Source organism: Ambystoma mexicanum, chromosome 11 (genome assembly GCF_040938575.1).
Source record: "Ambystoma mexicanum isolate Mex_15411 chromosome 11, UKY_AmexF1_1, whole genome shotgun sequence".
NCBI lineage: Eukaryota > Metazoa > Chordata > Amphibia > Caudata > Ambystomatidae > Ambystoma > Ambystoma mexicanum.
The window spans coordinates 1,239,735,801-1,239,761,109 of NC_090934.1; the positions used below are offsets into that span (position 1 = coordinate 1,239,735,801).

The 25,309-nt window shown below is 45.6% G+C and overlaps 1 protein-coding gene across 2 annotated transcripts in view; it reads right to left on the bottom strand.

Moving 5' to 3' along the window:
• Window positions 1-25,309, bottom strand: part of BBS4 (Bardet-Biedl syndrome 4) — a 614,420-nt gene that overhangs the window by 278,507 nt on the left and 310,604 nt on the right. For both annotated transcript variants that reach the window (XM_069624617.1, XM_069624616.1), the window contains exon 8: window positions 13,348-13,475. In XM_069624617.1, the coding sequence (XP_069480718.1) occupies window positions 13,348-13,475 (128 nt within the window). The remainder of the gene's footprint in view (window positions 1-13,347; window positions 13,476-25,309) is intronic.

The window sequence follows — 25,309 nt, forward strand, 5'->3', positions numbered from 1 at the left end:
GATAATGAAATGGTTTCATTCTTGTGAGATGTAGTACATTGCAATCTGGTCTCTCAAGCTCGAATAATTTTCATTGTTATACTTGATTTAGAACACGGCTCATTGTTTATTAGGAGGTTACATGTATTTCAGGGTGTTGTTAAAGGGATACCCCATTATAATTGGTAGCTCAGTATGTTATTTGAATGTTGCGTGTAATGCTCACCAACCTTTTGTAGTTAGGTGCATTAGTGCCCGTGATTATACATTATTGTGATAGTAACCATTTAAGTATACAACAAATATAAATTGGGTCAGGAGAAGCGTATACATGCTTTGTTAGTTTTTCAGGCTTTATTCAAATATTTTGAATTATATAGCATATGTAATTTGTAGAATGCTGGGGGATAGAATGCGGTTTTCAATGACGACGCTTGTCCTTGCGTCGCCGTGGTAACCGCGCACTGTGATGACGCCTAGTATAAGAAGGCATACCTGGTAAGCGTTCGGCTTACCTGCCGACGCGTGTGACTGTTTGTGTTCCAGGAACTGGTAAGAGAGGACCGCTTATCTCATGGTTTACTTTTCAATGAGATTTAGCTTTAATGGTACTTGACGAGTAGCAACAAAATAAGCTATATGTTGTGATTTCCGTACTTGAAATACGTGTTCTATATTTGAAATGCGTCATCATTTCACGTAATGATGGTTAATTACAATTGTCTTCACTACGGAACTTATAATGAATTGTTTTGAATAAGGCAGAAATGGCCTGTGACCATTAACTAGAGTTGTTTTGCCCGTTTGGTGAAGGGCGGGATTTATTCTCATAAGTGAAAATGCCTAGTTGCCATAGGCAACCTTGATATACACAATTAATGTATTTTCTAAATTGGACAATCAGTTTTATTTACCTTCGCTACTTACATTTTTTGTTTAGATTGATATTGGGGATTGTACCCCGTTACTACTACATGGACAAATAGTCATAAGAACTGGTTACATCAAATTTCGGGTAAGGACATCCACCAAGTTGTCAGTTTGTCTTAAGGGACCATTGCAGAATTTGGTTATATTATTCAATGAATTGAAGAATAATGATTACTAATGGGTTCTTTTTTCTTTTTGTTTGTGTTTTTGTTTCTGTTTTTTGTGCTCTTTTTCTGTTTACTCAAATATAACAATGTATTATGATATGTTTGCCTATATTTTTCTACACCCATGAACCCTTCCCTTTTGCCCATCCTTGTTTTTCTGTCTAATTTCTTTCATGTTATTATGCATATTTTGTGGTCACGATATTTGAAAACTGGTATTATGTTATACTTTATGATGTCGTTCATACAAATTGTTTTTTGACTATGATATATTGTATGTCCTATATTACAATTATGGGTAGCCCGGATTTGAAAAAGGCTCAGTGGAGCCGAAACATGTTATCAATTATGGGCTCAATGGTCATGGATGATTAATAAAGCATAATCTAAGATTTAACTCAACTTGAGTTGTTGGCGCAGAGTCCTGTATTTTCATTAATTAATCCCTTAATAGGTATGGCCTCTTCCTGTAGGTTGTGGATTCCGAACTTTTCACTAGTGATAAAACCGATGTTGGTTTTGACGAAGAAGGGCATTTCTCTGCCGCTGCCATGGAAATCGGAACATCAACGATCATTTGAGCTTCTCAAAACCGCGTTATGCTCTGCACCGGTTCTGGGTACTCCAAATTATGACAAGGCCATTGTGTTGTTTGTGCATGAATGTGATAGATGTGCTTTGGCTGTGTTAACACAGGAACACGGAGGGAAGAATAGGCCGTGCGGCTACTACTCCTCCGCCCTTGATCCTGTCGCATGCCCTTTGCCAAGATGTTTGCGAGCTGTCGCTGCTGCTGCCGCGTCCGTAAAACAGAGTGAGGGAATGGTCCTAGGCCATGATTTAATTTTGATGGTACCTCACTCTGTAGACGTCCTATTGAATAAAACCCAAACGCAACACCTCACCTCTGCACGGCTAACAAGGTATGAATTAATTCTGTTTGCCCCTCCCATTCAAATTAAGAGGTGTTGTGTTCTTAATCCGGCTGAACTTCTACCTTTCCCGCAAAATACTGTTTGCAGTGACGAAGAATTACATGACTGCCTGTATACTACTGAACAGGAAATGAAGGGCAGGATAGATCTTATAGATACTCCCTTGGACAATGCAGAAGGGGAGCTGTTTTGTGATGGCTCCTGCTTCAAACTTCCAGATGGTACATCTACAGCTGCTTACGCAATTACTACGTTGAGTACGGTTGTTGAAACTAAGAGAATTACGCATAACTCTGCGCAGGCCGCAGAGATTATAGCGTTGACCCGAGCTTGTGAACTCTCCGAAGGGCGTATAGTAAACATATATACTGATAGCCGTACGCCTTTGGGGTGGCTCACAACTTTGGGAGGCTCTGGTCGGAAAGAGGGTTCCTAACCTCACATGGGACCAAGATCCAGCATGGTCCCTTGATAGTGCAATTGCTCTCGGCACTCTCACTCCCTAGGCAGTTAGCGATCATGAAATGTGCAGCACATCGTAAGGTCATAGATGATGTGGGAAAAGGGAACGCTTTTGCTGACCAGATAGCCAGGCAAACGGCCACAGACCTTAGTGCAGACATGTATGCTCTAAGGGAAACAAAAGATGCCTATCTGATGGATGAGGGTATTTGGTCTGTGCGAGATATTCAAACTGATGCCATAATAGAAGAGTCTAAAAGGTGGGCCGAAGGAATGGGGAAACTGGATGATGATGGGTGTTGGGTGGATCCATCTGAAGGAAAATGGTTGCTCCCTGATTCATATGTGCTGGCAATGGTTACGATGGCACACGGCCCTACGCATGTGTGTGCTCAGCAGATCACGAAAATGTTAGAACAAGTCTGGGTGAATGATACAATTTTGAAGACTGCACTGCGACATGTTCAGAATTGTATGATTTGCTTACAGCACAATGTGGGGAAGGGGACAGTAACTCCAAGGGGAAGCTTTGGGCCCCCCTCTATCCCCTTCGAGGTCATCCACTTTGATTTTATTGAAATGGAACGGTGTAACAATATAAAATATGTTCTTGTGATTATTTGTGCTTTTAGTAAATGGGTCGAGGCTTTCCCCGTTAAAGATGCTACTGCCATGACCACTGCAAAGACTATGGTAAACAAATTCTTTCCACGATTTGGGCTTCCAAGGGTAATTTGGTCGGACAATGGTCCCCATTTTTTTGCAGCAGTAATTTTGCAGATATGCACAGCGTTACACATTGAAAAACGATTTCACTCAGCTAGACATCCTCAAAGTGCTGGGTTGGTAGAGAGACATAACAGTATCTTAAAGAATAAGCTTGCAAAAACATGCGCCGACACCAAATTGAAATGGCCAGAGGCCTTACCTATTGTATTATTAGCCATGCGTACCACACCTCAAACTAAGACTGGGCTTTCTCCATTTGAGGTAGTGATGGGGAGACCTGCTAACATTTGGGGTCTTCCGAAGCCTAAAGCCCTGAGGGAGGTACAAAATGTATTGCTTGTAGACTACTGCAACCAGTTGACTAAAAACCTGTATTTCATTTATCATCAGGTTCAATCAGCTTTACCTGTACGGTTTACGGGCCCAGGACACGATATTCAGCCTGGAAGTTGGGTCCTAGTGAAGGCCTACGAAAGGTCTTCCTGTCTCGCTCCTCGTTGGAGGGGACCCTACCAGGTGCTGTTGGTCACTCGGACAGCAGTGCGGGTGGCTGGGAAAAAACACTGGATCCACGCGACGCATGTCAAGAAACTTCCTCACCCGACGCCACGCGTTACAGAAGAAGCAGAACCCCTCACTGATGCCACAATCTCTGATCTTGGAGTAGCAAACAGCGCTGTGAGTGCGTCGGAGAATTTCTCTGAGCCCGTGGAGCTTGGGGAACAGTCCATTTCGTCTCCGCACTCTTTGAAAAAGTCACTTCCAGAAAACATTGTTTCAAGTTCTGCGACTTCCGTCGCCTCCGATACGTCGCTTCCCTCAGGAAGTGACGTTACCTTGTTTCCGGATCAAACAGTTTTGGGTATCACCAGGTACAACCTTCGACAAAGAAAATAGAACTACGGCACGGGTCTTTCCGTGCATTTGGAAAGAAGAAGTGATTGAAAGTCTTCTCTTGTAAAAGAAAGTTTCTTTCGAACAAAAGGGAAAAAAAAAAAGGGATTCTGCTGGCTAGGGTTGGGAAGGACTAAGAAGTCGCGCGACCGTAGTGTCGCCAGCAACGAACATTGGGGTCGTCGATTGAGAAACTGCGATGCCTGCCACCTCCACCGCTGCTCCCCGCACTGGACTTGTAAATAAGGGGGTGACCAACTCGGACAACGGACAATGTGCCTGGGCCCCGAAAACGTATTGCTGCGTTGTGTTAATAATAATTGGAATTTGGGGGGGCGTGGCTAACTGCCATGTGAAGAGGACGTTCGCTCCGCGGCTCCGCCTGATGCGACCATCATAAGCTGCCTTTAACTACATTTTTCGGGGGTCCCGAACCCCACAAATCGCCTCACTGGGGGCTAAGATCCTGCTGCACCTGCGGGTCGATTCCCGTGGCTCTGGGCGACCGGCTTCGCCTTATAGACCGTGCGACACGATCCAGCGGACCAGGGCCAAGATGGCGGCTCCCTCGCCTAGCACGACGCGGCGGCCCGCACTCTAAGGCTGCTCCACGCCACAACGACCAGGTGTCAGAGGGGAGAAGACCCCTCGGTCGCACACGAGCGCCTGGCCAGATCGACGAGGGGGACTCGCGAAGCACCCATGAGGCCGGGTGCGCGAATAAGAGGAGGCGCAACCAGGACGCAGAGCCCAGCCTGAGACGTCCCAGATAAGGGCGCTACCAACCGCGGAACCGTGAGCCGGGGCTTCGGAGACCCATCGAGGTGAGCGGGGGGGACTAACCCAACTGATATATACAGGTTGTTATCGCTGGCCCTCGGGGCGGCCCCCCCCCTCCCTCCTACATAGGCAAGCAGAAGTAGCGGTATCTCGCCAGCTGCGCCCTGTTTTGGAAACTCAAAGAAGCGGCCCCGGCGCACACCAAAGACCACTGCTGGCCTGGCCCCTCCGCACTAGCTGTCCCTCCGAGCCTCCGGAGCTGCCCATAACATACTGCTGCCCTCCACCGCTGCCCGCCCACAAATCGACTCAACCACGGGTGAGGGCACTGGGCCTTTTTCTGCCCCTCCATCTCATCACACCTTGGCCACCCCTATAACAGCGAAGCCCTGTGGCCCAGTGGATATGTCTACCAAAGGAGCAAGGGCCAAGCAACGCCAGACCACCATTGATACCTTCACGGCGGCGGGGCCCACAGCGCCTGAGATCATGAACGGGACACTCGCTGCAGACCTACTCGACCCCTCTGGGCCAACATCGGAACCAAGCAACACACAGATCCTCGAAGCCATCAAAAAATCTCAAGTAGCCGTGGAACATAAAATAGACGCTGTTGCCATAGACCTGAACCTCCTACGCCAAGACGTCCGCTCCTTGGCCGGCAGGACAGACACGCTGGAGGCCCAGGTCTGCAAAAACATTGAAGCCAAGACTGTGCTCCTCAAAGATGTCGATGTTCTCAGACAAAAAGTGAAAAACCTGGAAGACAGGGCCGAGGAGGCAGAAGGGCGCTCACTCCGTAACAACATTCGCCTCCTGGGGCTCCCTGAGGGCATTGAGGGATCGGACCCCACGAACTTCGTCGAGAACCTCCTATTACAGGCGATTGGTGCAGAGAAACTCTCCCAGGGTTTCACAATCGAAAGGGCTCACCGGTCCCTCACATCGAAACCCCCCCCTGGCAACCCACCCAGACCAGTGATCGCTAAAGTACTTAATTACAGAGACTGGGAAACCATCCTCGCCTTCTCGCGATCAGGCGGCCAGATCTGCAGGGGCTCAGCCAAGATATCCATCTACCCAGACTATAACTTTCAGGTTCAAATGAAGAGGGCACTGTTTATACATACCAAAGCTAGACTGAAGTCTGCCGGTCTACGCTACATGCTCCTTTACCCCTCCAGATTGAAGGTGATACGCAACAACAAAACTCACCTCTTCGATACCCCTGCCGAGGCTCGGGACTGGATGGACAGGGAGCAGATCCCAGATATCGAAGTCAGGAAGCGACAACCCCGCTGAGCCCCGTCTCCCAATGGCTACACCTTGCCCCAATGTCTTTCGGTGGCCCCACCAAGGAACGGCTACACACACCGCAGCTGACTGGATCGCTCGACACGAGACACCCGGACGAACACTCTCCTACCCCCGGAAGCTCTTTCTTGTTAAGGGTACTCGCTACCCGCCCGTAGGGCACCATGCGACCGATGTTCGGTCTAAAGGAGCGGAAACGGGTCTGTCATAGTGAGGGACACCTCGCTCGACCTGGTTTATGTTTGGGAAGTTCAAAGTTACGGGGGGGTGGGACAGGGGAAGTTGGCACAGCTGTTAAGTGCCCGAATCGGGGAAAACCAAGACCACCAACAACCACCTCAGACAGCACGGACGAAGGATCTACCCTACGCTGGATGGGCTTACAGTCACCGGAGCAGAGGTTAAAGGACGCAGGTACCCCAGCTGGGACCCACATGCACGAACCACCTGGAACCCATACGATCCCCGCGCTCCTCCCGCCACATGCAGTGCATCCGGGTGGGCCTGATATAGTCACTAGAACCCCTGATCCCCATGGCTGACTCGATAAAAATCCTGAGGTGGAACGTCAGAGGCATGAATAGCTTTGTGAAGCAACGGCGCATACTCGCCTACATCAAAAGAAGTAAAACCAAAATAGCCCTACTTCAAGAAACGCACCTAACGTCGGACAAACTGAAGGCACTGGCCAAAGCTTGGCGTGGTATTCTGGTAGGATCTTCCTACTCCTCCTATGCCAGGGGTGTCCTGATCTGGGTAGACCCTCTATCCCCTTACGATTAGTTAGCTCCAAAGTAGACAATGAGGGCAGGATGGCACTAGCATGCGGCCCTATCGAAGGGAGAGAGACATGCCTAGTCAGCACCTATGCACCCAACCACGACGCAACAACCTTATTTCACTCCCTATATTCACGTCTCAGCCCTTACAGGGATCAAACCATGATATGGGGGGGCGACCACAACTGCACCCTAGACCCCCAGAAAAACAGGTCTGACGATAAGCATACACGCCCTTCCCCGCCGGCCAAAATACTGTCCAGGCTGGTACAGCAGTTACAACTCCGAGACCTATGGAGAGAACAACACCCAGACCTGCGTGAGTTTTCCTTTTACTCCCCTTCACACGCGGTCCACACTAGACTTGACTACCTTTTCGTAAGCCTAGAACAACAGGCAATGTTTGGCGGGGCTCAGTACCAGCCCAGAGTGCTGTCCGATCATTCCCCACTATTGGCCACCTGGGAGGTCTACATGCCTAGACCCCCTGTCCCCACCTGGAGACTCAGGGCTGAAGCCCTTCTAGACACAGCCCTCCGCGAACACATTGCGGACAGGACAGAAGACTATTGGGAAAGGAACCTCAACAGTGTCAAACACATAGGCACCGCCTGGGAGGCATACAAAGTGGTCCTGAGGGGGGAGATGATCGCAGCCGCGGGCGGGGCACTAAGGTCGGTTACTTCCTCCCTAGAGCACGCAGAGAGGGAGCTGGGAGAACTGGAAGGTAGACTAGACCCATCCCCAGAACACTTACAGAAAGTAATTGACCTAAAACAAACCTACCTTATGCACTGGGAGTCCCTGGGTAGGCTGAGCTATGCCAAACACGTTGAACGAACCCATGCCCTAGGTGACAAACCCGGTAAACTCCTAGCTTGGCTATACACGAGGGAGACCCCCAGAACACCCATTTGCCAAGTACTCAAACCAGACGGCTCCCTAGTGCACACCCAGATTGAAATTAATTCGGTGTTCTCTGACTTTTACGGCAAATTATACGCCAAACCCCCACCCGTGGCCGACTCCGACATTGAGGATGTCCTGGATGACATAGACCTTCCCAGGCTTGATCCTCAAATGACGGACATCCTGGACGAACCCATCACCCCAGATGAGGTCAAGGTAATCATCAGATCACTCCCGGCCGGTAAATCCCCAGGCACTGATGGCCTCCCCGGGGAATTTTATAAATTGTACGAAGAGACCTTGGCCCCACTGCTGGCACAGGTGTTTAACGAAGCCTACGAGCGTGGTGCCCTCCCTGACTCCATGAGGGAAGCGGTGATAATCCCCCTCCTGAAACCCGGGAAAGACGGATCGCACTGCAGCTCCTATAGGGCCCTCTCCATGTTAAATGTCGATTGTAAGATCCTAACCTCCCTGCTAGCTAGTAGGCTGCGAAGGGTAATCCCCCACCTGATCCACCAGGACCAAACGGGTTATGTGTCCGGTCGCTCCATAACAGAGAACCTGCGTAGGTTGCATCACATCATATACAGCACGGAACAGAGGCCTCAGAAATACGCGGTTGCGTCACTTGACGCCACGAAGGCCTTCGACTCAGTGCGTTGGGAATGGCTATATGCCACTATGGCTAGAAGGGGAATCGGACCCGCCTTCCTGAAATGGACCCAGCTAGTCTACACCAACCCCACCGCTAGGGTCCGCACAAATAGGACCTTCTCAGACAAATGGACCCTACACAGGGGCACCCGTCAGGGCTGCCCACTCTCCCCGATGCTATACATCATTGCCTCCGAACCCGTAGCCGCATACCTTAGACAGGAATACGGAGATGGGGGCATCGTAATAGACGGAGTGATCCACCTCGTCTCTATGTACGCGGACGACACGCTATTGTACCTACATAACCCCGAACACCTCCTGCCCTACATTCTAGAAACACTGGACGGATTTAGCAGATACACGGGTATCCGTATTAACAAAGACAAGTCCTGCCTCTACCCTCTTGCCGCACTGTATAAAGAAGACCTAAGATCCCTTCCCTCCCTGGATCTAGAATGGCAAGTGACCTCCTTTAGATACCTGGGAATCACTATACACCGGGACCCATACACGGAACATATACTCAACACGGTGAGAGCTAAAGATACTCTAGAAAAATCTATGGAATTCTGGGGCAAGCTCCCACTTTCGATGGCCGGAAGGGCCGGTCTCCTCAAAATGGTTGCTCTTCCCCGCTTACTTTACAACTTTACAAATGTTCCCTACAACATCCCACCCTCCTTCTTCAGAAACATAAATAAACTATGTAGACGGTTCCTTTGGCAGGGAGGCAGACACAGGGTGGTGCTGGACACACTCCAAAGACCCTACGAGAGGGGAGGAATCAAAGTCCCCAATTTCGAATTGTACTACCTGGCATGCCAACTAAGGCATGTGATGCGATGGATGGATGACGAGACCTCCTCGGACACTAGGCTCCTCCAACCTGCATTGCCCAATCTCCTCCTGAATGACCTGCTATGGGTCCGGAACAGACTCACACAGCCCTTCCCATATCTAATCAAAATTGGAATAAAGCTCTGGAACAGAGCGTGCAGAACTGTGGGGTCAGCTGATCCCTTCTCACCACAAATCCCCATAGCAGCAATTATGTCTTACCAGCCATGGGGCTCTCTCGAATCACGCACCCAGTGGGAACCCTACGGAGTGGCCACCTTAGGAAACCTAACACGAGACCAAGAGATCATACCCTTCCCTGACCTTGCTGAGACTACGGGATTACCCGCTGGCCAATTTTTGCTCCATAGGGCAGTGACACAAGCCATAATGGTTAGATGGCCAGAGGCTACCACCCCAAAGACGGAAAACGTGGTCATAGAACCACTATTAAACACAGCCGAAGGCGGCCATGAAACCTCGCGATTGTACGAAACCCTGCTCCAGGGCACGACAAACAGCAAGCTCAAAAGCAAAGCAAAATGGGAAATCGAACTTGGCCAAGATTTTGCAGATGTCGAATGGGAGAAAATAACTCACTACCACAAAAAAGTTTCTAGGAATGCCCGTTTGCAGCTCATTCAATTATACATCACCAACAGAGCCTACCTAACACCAGAGGCCATATCCAATTTCAAAGGAGCTGAGGCCCAGGTATGCCCCAAATGTAAAGAGCCGAGAGCGGGTATGACGCATATGTTCTGGGGCTGCCCGGAGATACGCCACTTCTGGACACAGGTTCAGGAGAGGGTGGCGGACGCAGATATTGAGCTAGTAGTGAACAACCCCGTAGCCTGCATCCTGGGCAGATGCAAACGCAACCACAAAAATAAGCCTCTAAACAAACTCAAAGATCTGATTTACATAACTGCGAAGAGACGCATAGCCATGGGATGGAAGAGCCCAAGGGCCCCGTATGAGGCACTGTGGTGGGGGGACCTGACGAAATGGATAACGGCGGAGACCGGCGCGTGGGAAACGGCTATCCTTGAACAGAGGCTGGACTCCAGTGGAGAACTGCATCGCTGGGTGGCTTTAACAGAGCCACTACTGCATCCTAATAACTCTGACGATACCTCGGACGGTTCGGACTGTCCTAGCCATCAATCCGGCCCATCATAATTGGAAGATAATGTTGACTGTGGTCTTGAGTTGGGGGTGGGGGGGGGATACGTAATTCCTTGATTAACGTCCGATATTACAAGTAATGCATACTTTGTTAAACTGTTAAAACCAATAAATAAAGTTAAAAAAAAATAAAAAATAATTGGAATTTGTGTAATTACTGCTGTGGGATTTTGGTACTTCGAAGAAATTTACCCTCTAAAACCTCTACTGCCAATTGAGATTGTACCTACTGCTTTGACTCCCTCTGTACACCTTCACACTCTGTCACCTAGAGACTCCCAGCATAGACGAAAGTATCACAATAACACTTTAATGATAGTAATGAATGCAACGCATGCTATTTTTAATAAGAGTAATTGTTGGATTTGCACTCATTTACCGCAACATGGGAACAAGGGGCTAGGATGGTATATTCACCCTCTACCTTTAATGACTGCTTGCTATGCCTCTCTTAGAGCACTATTCTTTGGCCGTTGAAATGATAGCATCTCAGGGAACTTTGATGGAACTAATTTAAACAATTTTGAGAAACGTGAATTGACTCCCCTGGGATGCTCGCTTTTTGCAAATAGAAGTAAACCTAATATTGCTTCTATTAGGCCGTCTGATAAACTATCTCTTCCTTTTCAAACTCTAATTTCCTTTAAAATGGCTCTGATAGGCAATAAGGACGCCGTGCCTCCTTCCTACTCTATTAATCATAGCCCTGATTCAGTCCCCTTTTGTGTACAAAGAAATGGCACTCGGCCAATGGGAGATTTTGAAGGTTGTGTAAAAATTGTAAATTTGACTGGGGAGAACAGGCCTCTGTATGTAGGGGGGGCCTGTTTATTTCATTTGTGGTAGTTCAGCATTTCCCTGGTTGCCCAAGGATTGGCAGGGAACCTGTTATTTAGGAATCCTGTTACCTGGGGTATTTATAGCTAGTACATTGGAAGTTTCTAAGGCTCGCCCACGGCGGGACGAGGATGGAGATACCCCTGGGCAAGTATTGGGAGATATAGCGAAACAGTTGTGCCATTTTGGGGACAGATAGCAAACTCTGAAAATATTAGGGGACTAACAAGAGTACTGGAGAGAACCATCAACCGGACCACGGATATACTCTACAATATGACACTAGAACAAAAGGCAATAAGATTGGTAGCACTTCAAAATCGGATGGCATTAGATGTCATTCTGGCAGAACGTGGTGGAGTATGCAAATTAGTGGGGTCCGCTTGCTGTGTTTTCGTACCAGATTCCTCGCCGACAATTTTCAAAGCAATACAGAACTTGCACATCCTTAGTTCTGAAGTACATGTTCCTGTGGGAGATTGGAATATTAGCACCTGGTTCTGGGATTCTCTACGATCCTGGGGTTGGAAGGTGCTTTCTGTTATTCTGGTTACTTTGGGAATCCTGCTATTCCTTTGTTGCTGTTTTCAATGTCTACCTAGTATATGTGCAATGCTAGGGGGGTGTTGTGCTCAAGCGGTGAGCACAGTAGGGCACAAAATGTATGCCCCAGATACAGCATCTAAAGAGTTTGTGTTGCAAGAGGTTCTGATGAACGACCTAATGGCTATAGACATTACAGATAATGATTCAGGATGTATGTACGACAATGCATGGAGTTATTTGCAGAAGTATTAGAAATGATATTAGCACTTGGCATAGGCCAAAAGGAGGGTCTGTCGGAATTGAAACAATATTATGCCTCCTATCGCAGTAATTGTATGTATATTGGCCTACGCCAAGTTGTCTAAACATCATATGCGAACAAACTCTGCGGCAAGGTCTTGACCTTAGAGAAAGTAATGTAAGTCGCCATCTTGGATTAAGCCGCCATTTCAGGTTCTCTTGTAATATGGAAGTCACCCTGAACATCAAAATGGAGGCCGGATGACATTCTGAGTAAGATTCTGGCCGTTGTGACCTCCGTACACATGAATAATTAATATGCCTGCAGGCCACTTGTCGGGGTCGCAAACTGAGACCTTGTCCTATTGCTGACCTATGTGTAAATGTACAACTATATCAGTGAAACTAATCAAAATGCATATATTATAGGATTTACCTGGCTAGGAACCCATAGGCCCGATCCCTAGAATGGTTAACATGCGAGGGGGTTGGCCAAGGGCTGGACAAATCATATAAAAGACCCAAGTATTCCAATGTACGGTCTCTCTCACTAATGCATCGAACCTTCGTTGAAGTTCGTTACGTTACTCTGAGAGCCAAATAGCTATCCGTTTGTCAATTGACTTTGGTAACTGTTGTAGCTTTTAAATAAAGCACTTGTATGTTCTTTGTAACCTGTGTTGGTGTGTTTCTTTTGGGCTTCCCGGCCTCATATTATTTTTATGTTTTCACATCAGGTGAGGAGAAGGGGGAGGTAAAGCTGAAGCCTGACACCAGCTGGGAAGGGTTCCTGTACCCTCTTGACAAAATCAGGGTACTGGCCTGGTCACATACAACAGTGCGTGATACAGTATGAAAATCCTTTAATACCGATTTCAAAGCATGGGTATCCACTCTAGGATTTGCATATGTTCATGTTGCAGGAACATGATTCAGAGAGAAAGAAAGTAACATTTTAAATAGGTGTTCTGGGGGAATCCTCCTGAACCGGGATATAGACAATCACAAATTTTACCCTGGCATTCACAGACCTGGAAAAATATGTAAACTACTTTTAAATAGATTCCCATTCTGGATACTTTTGAGACTGCATCCCTCTCAGAGCATGGTGCAGTTTCTACTCCAGGTTTAAACTTTACCTCAACACATAAAAATCCTTACTCAACAGCTTTCTTGTACACCTCGATGGCCTTGTCTGTATCACCCTCCAACAGATAGATTTTTCCAAGCATCACCGATGTCATCTCATGTCTACTAAGCTGAAGAGCCAGAATTAGCTGCTCCTTCGCCTGCAACAGGAATGGGCAATAAGCACAAACAGGACACCGGATTAGATCTACAGACCACTTCCAAATACATTTCCAAACATAGACAACACCCTTAAAAACCATTTATGTATGTTACATTTATGATGTATTTTGAAATTGTTTTATACTGTCAATATATGTCATGTGTAAAATCTATTTATAGATTATATCACATTAATAATAAAATGTAAATGTATGTTACGCAAACACACTCCAACAAAGATATAGCTATATTTATCTGCTGATTTAGTACCCATGTACTTAAGTATTGTGTACTAACTTTTAAGATACCAAATGTTTTGCTGGTGGGTTGAGGTCAATTTTAATCCTTAGCGAGAGGCCAGATACAGACGGGTTGATGAATCTTGGATAGTGAAGGAGATTGGGTTAATTAGTCTCTATAGCAACTGCAATATTCTTAGGCCTTGAGCACCCGAGTTATAGAAGTATGACTATAATTGGCTCTGCCTCCCACCCAGGCCACACCTCAACTTGTTTCATTGAGCCCCTTTGCGTTTGATCATTCCTCTGCTTGCAAGCGGCATTCCAGTAAGTCCAGAACTGCATCAAGGGTCAGGGGATTGAGTTATATAACTGATAGTGCTGAAATACTAACCCTCTTATGTTGATACGTGTGGGCTGGCAGGCCCGGTAGAGCAGAACAAGAGTGGCGGCCTCAGTCTCTACAAAAACATGGGGGCCGCCATTATCACAGATCCCTTAGGACAGATCCTGGCCATTCAACCTGCAAAATGGCAGACAAAATGGATGGGGAGCCATGATCCGCATCTCACAGCTGCATTCAAATGTGGTGTGATGCAGAGATGCATGCAGATTACCATGCATGTATCAAGGAAGAGCACAGACTGGGTTTCCCACTCAATGCTTTGGTACTTCCTAGGAATCTTCATCAAAGTGGCACAGAGGAGCTAAAACTATGAGAGTTTATCTCCACATCAGTTCATGCCCTTGTGGCATTGAACAGGTTCATCCAAATGAGCATGCAAAAGTTAATGCAGCTATTATGCGGAGGAACATCTCTTTCAATACTACACATAGTGAAGATTCTCAAGAATTATTTTAATGGGCATCTGCAGTACAAATTTCAGAAAACAAGTTCGCCAAAATAATTTTCAACATGACCAAGTGAACTGTTTATGTGTCCTGCAACTAACACTGATTTAGAAATCAGAGGCTCCTGGAGAAGACCCTATTCTGCCCAGGAGGGCTTCTTATGAAACAAGGATACAAATGAATTGGTCAGTGGTTCACTCGTGCACTCCCCTTTAGTTCAGTCAACCTAAAAATAAAGTAAACACTTTATGGGTTGTACCCAGGTATGATGATTCTTAGTTTTTATATAGTAACATCTATTTGCGTAAAGTATGGTACAATGTAAAACATCACAGAATTCTAGGTTTTTGGTCATACAGAAAAAAACACAAGAACATAGACAACAAGTCAACACAAATGCTTGTGCATTAAACAGAGTATAAATCCTCTACTGTCAATATATGGCTAACAGTGTCAAAAACACAAGTGAACATTTAGAACAGAAATACGAAAACGGGTTGTTTTTTACAAGACAGTGTCAATACAATGGTGACACTGTGGTTAAAAAGGTTTGTCTACACCGGGGTGTTTCAGCCATCTGTAGGGGCTGGATATGCCTCATATCTGACACGGCCTTCTTCATGGAGCGCTGTGAACAGTGAAAGGAAGTATGGTCAGGAGAGTGCTAAGGTCAATGTATTTTTCTGGTGAAAAAAATCACTGGATGTGTCACGTAAGAATACTGAACAAAGCTTACCTGTGGAAAAGAAATGACCACAGGTATTCTAATGGAAAAGAACTCCCATCTGTGAAGGTCACAATGGACTCCTTTTATCGAGTAAAAAGGTGTCATTAGTATGGTCTCCTTTGTGTTTATACATTTAGAGAAACACACATGTAAATTGTGCACAAATATGTCATCACAGCATACATGGGTAAGCTTACCTCTACGTGGGGCTGTGGACTTCAGGGTGCGGTTTATGCATCAGCAAAACCTCAAGGGATATTCAGGGTATCCTATGAGAGGGCACGCGATTAATGGAAGGCATGGTGATTAGGTCTGAATCTAGCGTAAATGGAAAATACGTTATTCAAAGGCAAAATACCTCTGTAGTAAGCTGCGTGCGGCGAGGGATGTGCTCTTGCAGGAAATGCTGAGTCACAATGTACGCGCGATCCTGATGTCGGCTCGTAGCTCGTGGGCCAGGAAGAACAGCGTTGCTAACGCTGTTGCTAGGTCACAAGCGCTTAAATACTGGCAGCCATCTTGGAATGGTGCACAGGATCGTCTCGCAAAATTCTTAGTTAAAGGCCTCATCGGGATCCGAAAAATTTGATAAACCAATTATGGTCGATGCCCTATGCAGAATGTATATTATGGTAACATAAGGCCGCGTGTTTATTAAGGTTACCGCTGGCGGATACCATGATTGATTGTAAGAAAAAAGACCATATGTATGCAAAATGCTGTGTGGTAATTAGTCATAGAAGCTCATTTCAGGAAATGGCAATTCAGTTGGAATAGACAACATGAGAGTGCATATGGACACAATGTGTTTCAATCGGGTAGTATATGACATTTTGCACAGACTTTGTAGGACACACAATGTGTTTCTGGTGAAATTTCCCTACCTAAAGAAACTAAGGATAGTCTGCGTCATTAAGTTGAACTCAAAAGTCTGTCTGTGTCCAAAACCTATACATGCCCTCACAACGAAAGATATAAAATGTGTAGGGAGGGCAGCAACAAAAGAAACGGGGTTCTAAATAAAGTTCAGAGCTTCTTCCAGCTCTTGGCTTACTTTCCCCCCAAGTTCAAAACAGTTCCAAAAGGTCTCAGGGTTCCCTTCCCCAAGAGTTCAACAAAGTTCAACAAAGTTCAAAGTCTCTGAGATCCCTTCCCCAAGAAGGTGGCTCTTCCAGCTTTAGAACTACAACCAGTTCAAATCTCTTGACTTTCAAAAACAGTTCCAGTTCAACTTCGAGGTTATCCAGTCTTTTCAATAGTTCACAAGGATTGTTATTTTCCTCATTCACTTCAGCAACTTGTTATACAATACAGCTTCTGTATCTTGGATTTCCTTGGTTCTTTCCAAGCAGGGTGACTTGGTCAAGGCGCAGTTGTCGGACCACGCGGTCCACTCATTACAGGTCACACAACCGATAACCCTTGGCACTTTGTTATGCTTATGTATTCTTTGGGCTTTCTTGCCAACACAGGTTTTCTTTCTCTACACCTTTGTCATTAGTCAACATTCAAATCTGGTTCTCCATGGCAGTCTCTTGGCTTTGATATCAAGGAGGAAACCCAGTAGACCACTGTTCAACGCAAATGGTTGGCAGTGTCTACTCTGTCTAAATCCGGGTGGATATATGACAAAATATAAACTTGAGACAGAGCTAGAGATACAGATACTAGAGTTTGTAAGTTGAGGGGGGACCAGTTACATCTAAAAAATACAAAACTTTATTTGAATATTAAATCGATATAGTTAAAAACTTAATCAAACCATATAGTCCACAATAAAACAAAATACTTCACAGAAAACATAGGAATGCGTATTAAGCAGTTGATGCTAAGTAATACGGATTGAGAAAAAACAGTGTACACCTTGGGAAACCTACTGTGTACCAAAAACCACCTGGGTCAGTGTAACATATTGTTAAAACTCTGTTAATAATCCAGAGAGTTGTCTCAACATGTTTCTGTTAACAAAACACAAATAACGAACATTCATCACGAGAATTCACTTATAACGAAAAGCTTATTTCCTATAGCTTCACTGAATGAGTCTGTGCCAGTTTCATGTAACCCGTAGAGTTAAAAAATATAGAAACAAAGGGTCAGCTGTTTAATAGCTGTATTGCTTTATTTAGTTCCAACAGTGAGCTAAAGAACCAAAAAAGGGGGAAGTTACCTTTACTGGTGCTTGTGGAGGCTCACAACTTCTATAAATCAGTTGGAGTAGGTTGAAGAATCAGTCCTACAGAGTATTAAATACAAGAAAAGCCACTAAGTAAGCGTCTCAAATAGCAGTATCAGAGATCACACACTATTACCGGATGGGTAGACAACAAGTAGATGGAACATGATGTGGAGTCTATAGACGCTCAGCTGCCAATAAAGATATGGGGCAGGTCATCAGCAGTCTGGGATAGAATCCAGCCTTGAACCACGGTCCGCCGTTTATAGAGTGGCGATATTAGACTAACCAGGCATCACAAGAGGTTGTGTATCCTACAAACAAACACAACACTGGTTTATGGGTAGTGGGGAAGTCCATACAGGACTGGTGTAGGGATCGAGGGGTCTCCTACATGGCTGTAGTGAATGTGCCAAGCATTCTAATTGCAATAAAATTGCCAAAGTATATTGAGTAAATGACAAATAATGCCATGGGTGTATACAGCAATCAATAGTGTGTAACCAGACATATATGGCGCGACAACATGTGCCTACGACTTTGAAAACACATACCTGTAGCCTTTGAGTGTGGCAAACAGGTCAGCCGAAAAATAGGTACAGCCCCTAATAATAGGTCTGCTGAGTTTATGATCGGCGCACCTCGAATTACTGGATGTGGTATGGACGGTGCCGGCGTGCTGTAAAAAGCTAAACGCCGTCAGGATCATAATGCCGCTCTTAATAACAATCCCTAAGCGATTACCTTAGGGAGAGCGAGTGAGCCATACCTGAGTGCCGAGGTCCGGGTAAGTGTGGCTGTCTAGTGTCGCACTGGAAAAGCGATAGGCGAGTTAATCATGCCCTGTTTAGACAAAAGTAAACGTAGTCATAGCAACATATAAAGTCCTACTTTGATTTCGGAGCTCGTACCTAAAGTAAAAGGCGGCGGCATGTTGGAATAGTAAAGCCAGTAGGCCAGTATAGAGTGGAAAGCAATGATTCCAAACCTATGAAAATTGATAAGGAAGTAATAAACAAGTAAGTCACGCCCCGTTGAGACATAAGTAGATGTAATAAAGGGCAACTCATAGAGTCCTACTTAGGTTTTGAAGCTAGTACCTACAGTAAAAGGCGGCGGCCCAAATGGAATAATTAAGCCGGATGGCCAGTATAAAGTAAAAAACAATGATTCCAATCCTGTGTATGGTTTCTTAAATGGGAAAGGAGCAGCAAGTATCCTAAATTAGTAATTAGTAATACGCACAGTATCAGTGCCGGCGGTGCGGCCGGAGGAGGGGACCCTGAGCTAGAGACCCAAAATATAGACAGTCTGTCTCAGAACGGTCTAAAGAGAAAAAAGGCTGTATTTTTTGACAACATAGCTTGGAGCATCATTTCTCCATCTGCTTGATAAAAAGTGCATCTGTACGATCGTATCCAAGCAGTATATGCACGCTGAAGAGCACGTATTGTATCATTCCTCATGTTAGCAGGTAATGGTTGCGCCCATTCTCTTATCTCGACGCAACATTGTTTTCCGCTTCTGTACTTGTTCATCAAAAGTATGTTTAGATGCAAAGTATGTGTGGGTTCTTGTTGACGAATGTATTCTAAACATTTGCAGGGTAGCATTATAAGGTTCTTCAATCCATTGCATTTGAGCCTGTTTCTCCAGCAATTCTCTATTCAAGTCACTGAGTTTAGTCTCAGTCCACCTGAATCGAGTCCTTGAGTTATTAATTGTAAGGTGAGCGTCATATCTATGCTGCTCATCCTTTTTATTATCATCAGTGAAATCCAAATGCATAGTTAGCATATGGTGATCACTAAAGTTCTGGGGTATAATCTTAGATAGAGATACATTTTGAAATGTGAATCTATCAGTACATATGTAGTCAATAGTTGAACTACTATTTCCTCTTTGCCAAGTTTCCTTTGATGGAATGTCACCCACAATTGCTCCATTGAGCATCATCATGTTACGATCAGACATAACACTAGTCCATCTCTCAAAAACTGAACTCTGTCTCTTTCGGACAATTCAAACATTTCAAATTTAAATCACCTACAAGTATAACATTGGATATCTCTTTTGTCATTAAGATCTCATTAAAGAAGACTTTCAATTCCTGGAGAAATACCTTGTCTGAGATGCCGAGAGGGTTCCGATATATATTAATTACGGCTAGACAACCACCAGGATATGAGACTTTGACAAGTTGCATGAATATATTCAGGGTAGCCCATGGAAACATTGCAAGCCCTTTGCCTACTTTTATGGCAATGATTAGACCTGAAGATGGACGGCCGTTAGGGTTTGCTTTGGCTGCTTGAAAAATAATTTCATGATCGTTCCACACATGACACTCAACTAGCCAAGTTTCCTGTAAAGCAATTATGTCAAAGTCATTCAAGTTGTTTTTGCCTCCGGCAAAGATATGTGCGTGTCCACACGTATTCCAGCTCACTAGACTTAATGTGCTATGATGTTGATTCAATTGTTATGATGCTATATCTGATGTTCTATTATACTCAATAGCCGAGTCTCTCCTCATCTCATGTTGTCCTGTTGTATTCTGTTTTTGATATGTTCTATTAACTCTGGATGTAGGGCCGTCATTTGTATCTTGAGCCTGCTCAATATTCGTAAGTGAGGGCAAGGCTGTAGGGTCCACAGCCAGCAAAAAGCCCATGGAGAAAAGTTCCATCCTAGCTTGCCAGATGGTATTCCTGACCAAATTGGAAGAAATCCACAGACGGACAATATCCAGATTTTACTCATTAAGGAATTCGACCTGTTGGATATCTATTGAGGTGATGTCTCTCAACTCCTCAATATCTCCAAAAATCGCCATTACGCTGGTCCTGGTAAGGTCATACGCTATATGAGGCGAGGGTCGGCATTTAAGGATGAATCTGTGGTAACATTTAGGGTCTAGAGCATGTCTTAGCTTCATCATGGGACCAACATACAATCGTTCCTCGCCCAACTGTTGGGCCTGCTCAGACTTCGACTCATACTTTGGTAAATGTCTATCGTGATTTGTCATAGTATTACAGTTAAATGTTACTACTCTCCTCTCTACAGCTGTTTTTATTAGCATATCCTGTCCCTGTTTCCATCTCTGATTTTCATCTACTGATTTTTGCACTGTCACCTTAATATCTTTAAGAAAATCTACAGAGGCATTATTGGGAGCGACGTTACTTAGTTTAGCAGCACCTAGTGCTATATTACTCATAAGGATGTTAGGCAGTGTTATGCTTGAAGTTGAGTTGGATCGCATGTCTGCGGTTGAAGTGTTGATTGTTACTCCTTCTAGTCGTTGACCTGGCCCTGTTTTATCAAGCAGAGACACCAGCTCATTTAATGGGGAAATGGTCCATGTGTTGAGTCGCAATCATTTCTTCACTTGCCACCTGCTGTCTATGACGCCTCAAGTTGTTAAACTCGGCGCGTAGACATCCACCAAGTGTGGGTCCAGTTTTCACGGTAGTTTGAATCCGCTTTACAAACTGTTTAACAAGTGACTGCGTTACACGAGGAGCCCGATTTTGGTTCTTAGTTGTTTTCTGGATGTTCATCTACACAGACGTATCCTTTAGGTGAGTGCGTGTATCAAACATGTTGTATACCAGAGTATCAGTAGTCTGCTTGTTCGTAGCCACTTTGTCATCATCATTTTTAGTATGCAGATCTATGTTTGGTGCAACTATTTCTTTTTTACTAACCGCGGTAAAGACAGGATTGTCTGTGGGAGTAAATGTGTCAAGGCATATGATCTCAGTAAAAGCCGGTAATACCGATGTCATGTTTTTTTTAACTTCAACTTCTCCTTCTACTCCGACAGCCAACTGTTCTAAATCAGTACTTTTACCAACCAACATAGCATTATTTCTCACATTTTCGCATGATGTCTGATTACTTAAACATCTGGTGATTTTTTTCCAGATTTTGTGTGATTATCTCCAGCTGAAGCACTTGAGACGTGATTTTAGCGTCCAGAGACTCAAACAGTTTAAACAGAGACATAATCGATACATTTATTGCATTGAGTGTAATTTCTACCAATGGTGTATGTGTATTGTGACCATAGTCATTATCATCAAAGTTTTTCAAAGTCACTGATACTTTTTTGTGGGGCGCCCGCAGTGTTGGATATGCAAATGATGATGTTAGATCTTTAGGACCTTGTGTATGTTGGTCAAACAAGCTAGGGGAGCAATATAGGCTACAGACGTTGCCTTTGGTTCTATCATTTGTGATTGGTGAATCACACACTATCGATCCATCTTCAGATGTTATAACATCAAAGTCATCAGACCTGTCTTTGTTTGTATTAACCAAGATGGAAGGCACCATGACTTCAGCATTTTCAGTTACACCGCCCACCACCTGTATTGATGATTCAGGGTCTGTTTCCTCATGAGTTGGGTTCTGCGTGGTTAAATCAATTAGCAGGCCTAAATTGCCCCCTTCCGCCTCCTGTTGGGTCACACAAATTTAATTTATGATAACAGTGTCCGAGACAGAGATATTCACAGCCTCACTTGGCAAACATTGTGCAGGTGTCACCGGGTTAGAGTTATCAGTAAGGCCAAGATAATTTCCAACATGTACAGAAGTTAGCGTATCTGGTTCACATCTCGGGATACAAAATTCTTGTATGTCGCCAGATGAGCCATGCCTTTCTGGTGTCAAAATCGGTTGCCCCTCCCAGTTTTTCTTTCAGGCCAACTTGTGTGTAGAGGGTTTTAAGAGCACTGACCCTCTTGTCACTACTATGTTAGCCGGCATGCCGGATTTCAACGTGTATGTGATGCCCTTCATTCAGCAGAGCGTTCTGCACAAAACAAAGCAGACACTGCCCACACTTCGAATTTCACACACTATAAGCGTTCTAATAATATTGACAACAGAGTTTATCAGCGTAAGCAGTTCCAGAAGGTTTGGAAGCAAGACGCAATCTGCTCCTTGTGTCAGTTCAATGTTGCTAAATATAAGATTAGAAGGAGTAAGGTGCGTGCCCTTGCATGAACAGCCGCAAACAGCAAGCAGGGAGTACCCTTTCCTTCACTGCGGGCTTCACCAGACTTAAGTGTTCCCAGTAGTAGCACCATTGAGGTCTAAAGTCGGATGGAGATACTAGGTATCTGCAGGGGGGCAGGTACTCAACTTCACAGGAGAATTGGGATCAAGGAGGACGAACCTCTGCAGTCTCCCACAAATCTTTCAGTTGGATTGTGACCAACACTCGCTGTCTGTCTTTGCAGTTGAGTAAATCCTCAGGCACCACCTGAGTGGCCTCCTACGCCTCCTACGCCGCTTGGTAGCAGTGTCCAGTGAGGTCAGTGGGAGGAGGGGGGAAGGAGGGAGGTCAGTGGAGGGGGTAGGGGTTTGAGGGGGGAGAGAGTGGGTGAGGAGAGTCAGGGAGGGGAGTGGAGAAGAAGGGATTTCAAGGAGGAGCGGAAGGATGAGTAGGTGGGAGAGAAGCAGAGAGAGGTAGGGAGTTCCAGTGGAGGGGGGCCAAGAGTTGGAAGGAGCGGAAGCATGATGCGGCACAAGGGGCAGGGGGTACAGTGGGAAGGTAGAGATCGGCGGAGCGGAGAGAACGGGAAGGATGGTAAAATGAGAGGAGGGAAGAGAGATGGGGCGAGGTAGAAAAAGAGTCACGAGGACCGAGAAGACAGAGTACGGATGGAGGAGTGGTAGATGGATTTTAGGGGAATCAGGTGAGAGACAGGGAGACCAAAAAGAAGAGGGGAGAAGTAGAAAAGGTGGGAGAAAATAAGGGAGGAAATTAGGAGTTTAGAAGCGTGGAAGGTGAGGGAGGGGCAGATCTTGCGGATGTTGAACAGGTGGTGCCGACAGGCGCGAGAGGTTAGGAAGATATGGTTTGAAAAGGATTGCGGGCGTGGGACGAGATGGGGAGATTGGAAGGGGGAAAGTGGATGAAAGGGGGATGGGGTGAGAGAGTTAGGAGGGAAGAAAAGCACTTCAGTCTTGTCAGTATTGAGGGAAAGAAAGTGGGAAGACATCAAGTTTTTTATGGCCGGGAGGCAGGAAGAAAGAGTGTGGTGGAGGTCAGAAGTGAAGGAAGAGAAAGAGAGGAAGAGTTGGGTGTCATCGGCGTATAAGTGGTGAGAGATGCCGAAGGAAGAAATGACGGGGTGAGAAGGGAGGTATAGAGAGAGATAAAAAAGGGTCCAAGTACAGAACCATGAGGGACTCCATAGCTCAGGGGGAGGCTGTCGGAGGCACGGCCACCCCAGGAGACCGTGAAGGATTGGTTGGAGAGGTAAGAGGAGAGCCAGGAGAGGACAGTGCCTTTGAAGCCAAAGGAGGAGAGTGCTGATAAGTAAGGGGTGGTCTACAGTGTCAAAAGCTGCAGAGAGGTCAAGGAGGATTAGAAGTGAGGATTGTTTAGTGTAGCGAGCAGAGAAGAGAGAATTGAGTTCGTAAGTGAGGGCAGTCTCAGTGGAGTGTTTAGGGCGGAACCCAGACTGAGAGGGGGGGGGGAGGAGGGAGTGGCAGGAGACGAAAGTTGAAAGTTGAGAGTATGGTAGGCGCTCGAGGAGCTTTCAGATGAAGGGGAGAAAGGAGATTGGTCTAAAGTTGGAGGTGAGAAGAGGGTTAGCAGAGAGCTTCTTCAGGATAGGGATGATGGTAGCGTGTTTGAAAGCTGAGGGAAAGGTGGCAGAGGAGAGACAGAGGTTAAAGAAGGTGGTTAGGTGGGGGATGAGGAGAGGGTAGACTTTGGGGATGAGGGAGGTGGGGATAGGATCAGAGGGGGCAGCAGTGGGGCGAGTTTTGGACAGGAGATGGGAGACGCAGGCTGGGGTGGTAGGAGAGAAAGTAGACATAATAGCAGAGGTGGAAAGGGAGGGGGGAGGAGGGGAAAAGGAAGGAGAGGATGTTTTGGCAAAGTGAGAGAATATTGGAAGAGAAGAAGTTGGCAAAATCAGAGGGAGAGAGGGGAGAGTTCATGGAAGGGTCGGAAGTAGGGGGGGAAAGAAGACAAGAGAGGGTCTGGAAGATACAGCGGTGGTGAGAATCTTGTGAGTGGAGGAGGTTAGAGTAGAAGGAGCGCTTGGCAGATGTGAGGCAGGAGTCGTAGAGGGAGTGATAAGAGAATTAAGAAGATTGGTTAGCCAGAGAAGGGGATCTGAGCCAGTGTATTTCGAGGCAACGTTCTAATTAAATTCTCCTGATGAATGTTCGTTATTTGTGTTTTGTGAACAGAAACATGTCGAGACAACTCTCTGGATTACGAACAGAGTTTTAACAATATGTTACACTGACCCAAATGGTTTTTGGTACACAGTAGGTTTCCCAAGATGTAAACTGTTTTTTCTGAATCTGTATTACTTAGCATCAACTGCTTAATACGCATTCCTATGTTTTCTGTGAAATATTGTGTTTTTTATTGTGGACTATATGATTTAATTAAGTTTTTAACTATATCGATTTAATATTCAAATAAAGTTTTGTATTTTTTAGACGTGACTGGTCCCCCCTCAACTTACAAACTCTAGTGGGCAAAACCTGTATCTCTAGCTCTGTCTGTCGCAAGTTTATATTTAGTCTCTTGGCTTTTTGCCACAACATGTATTTCACACAACTCACTCCGTGGTGTTCATCCTTTTCAACCACCTTGCTTTCACATTATTCATGAGTGCTCATCACTCGGTTTTCACATTTTTCATAAATGCTCATCACTTGCTTTTCACTCGGTTGTATTTTCATATGCTGTTCATATCATTCCTTTAGTTCGGTATAGAATAATACTTGTTGCCCTCTTAAAAGTACTGATCACACTTTGACGCTTGCTCAGCATTCAAAAACCCTCACTTCGGT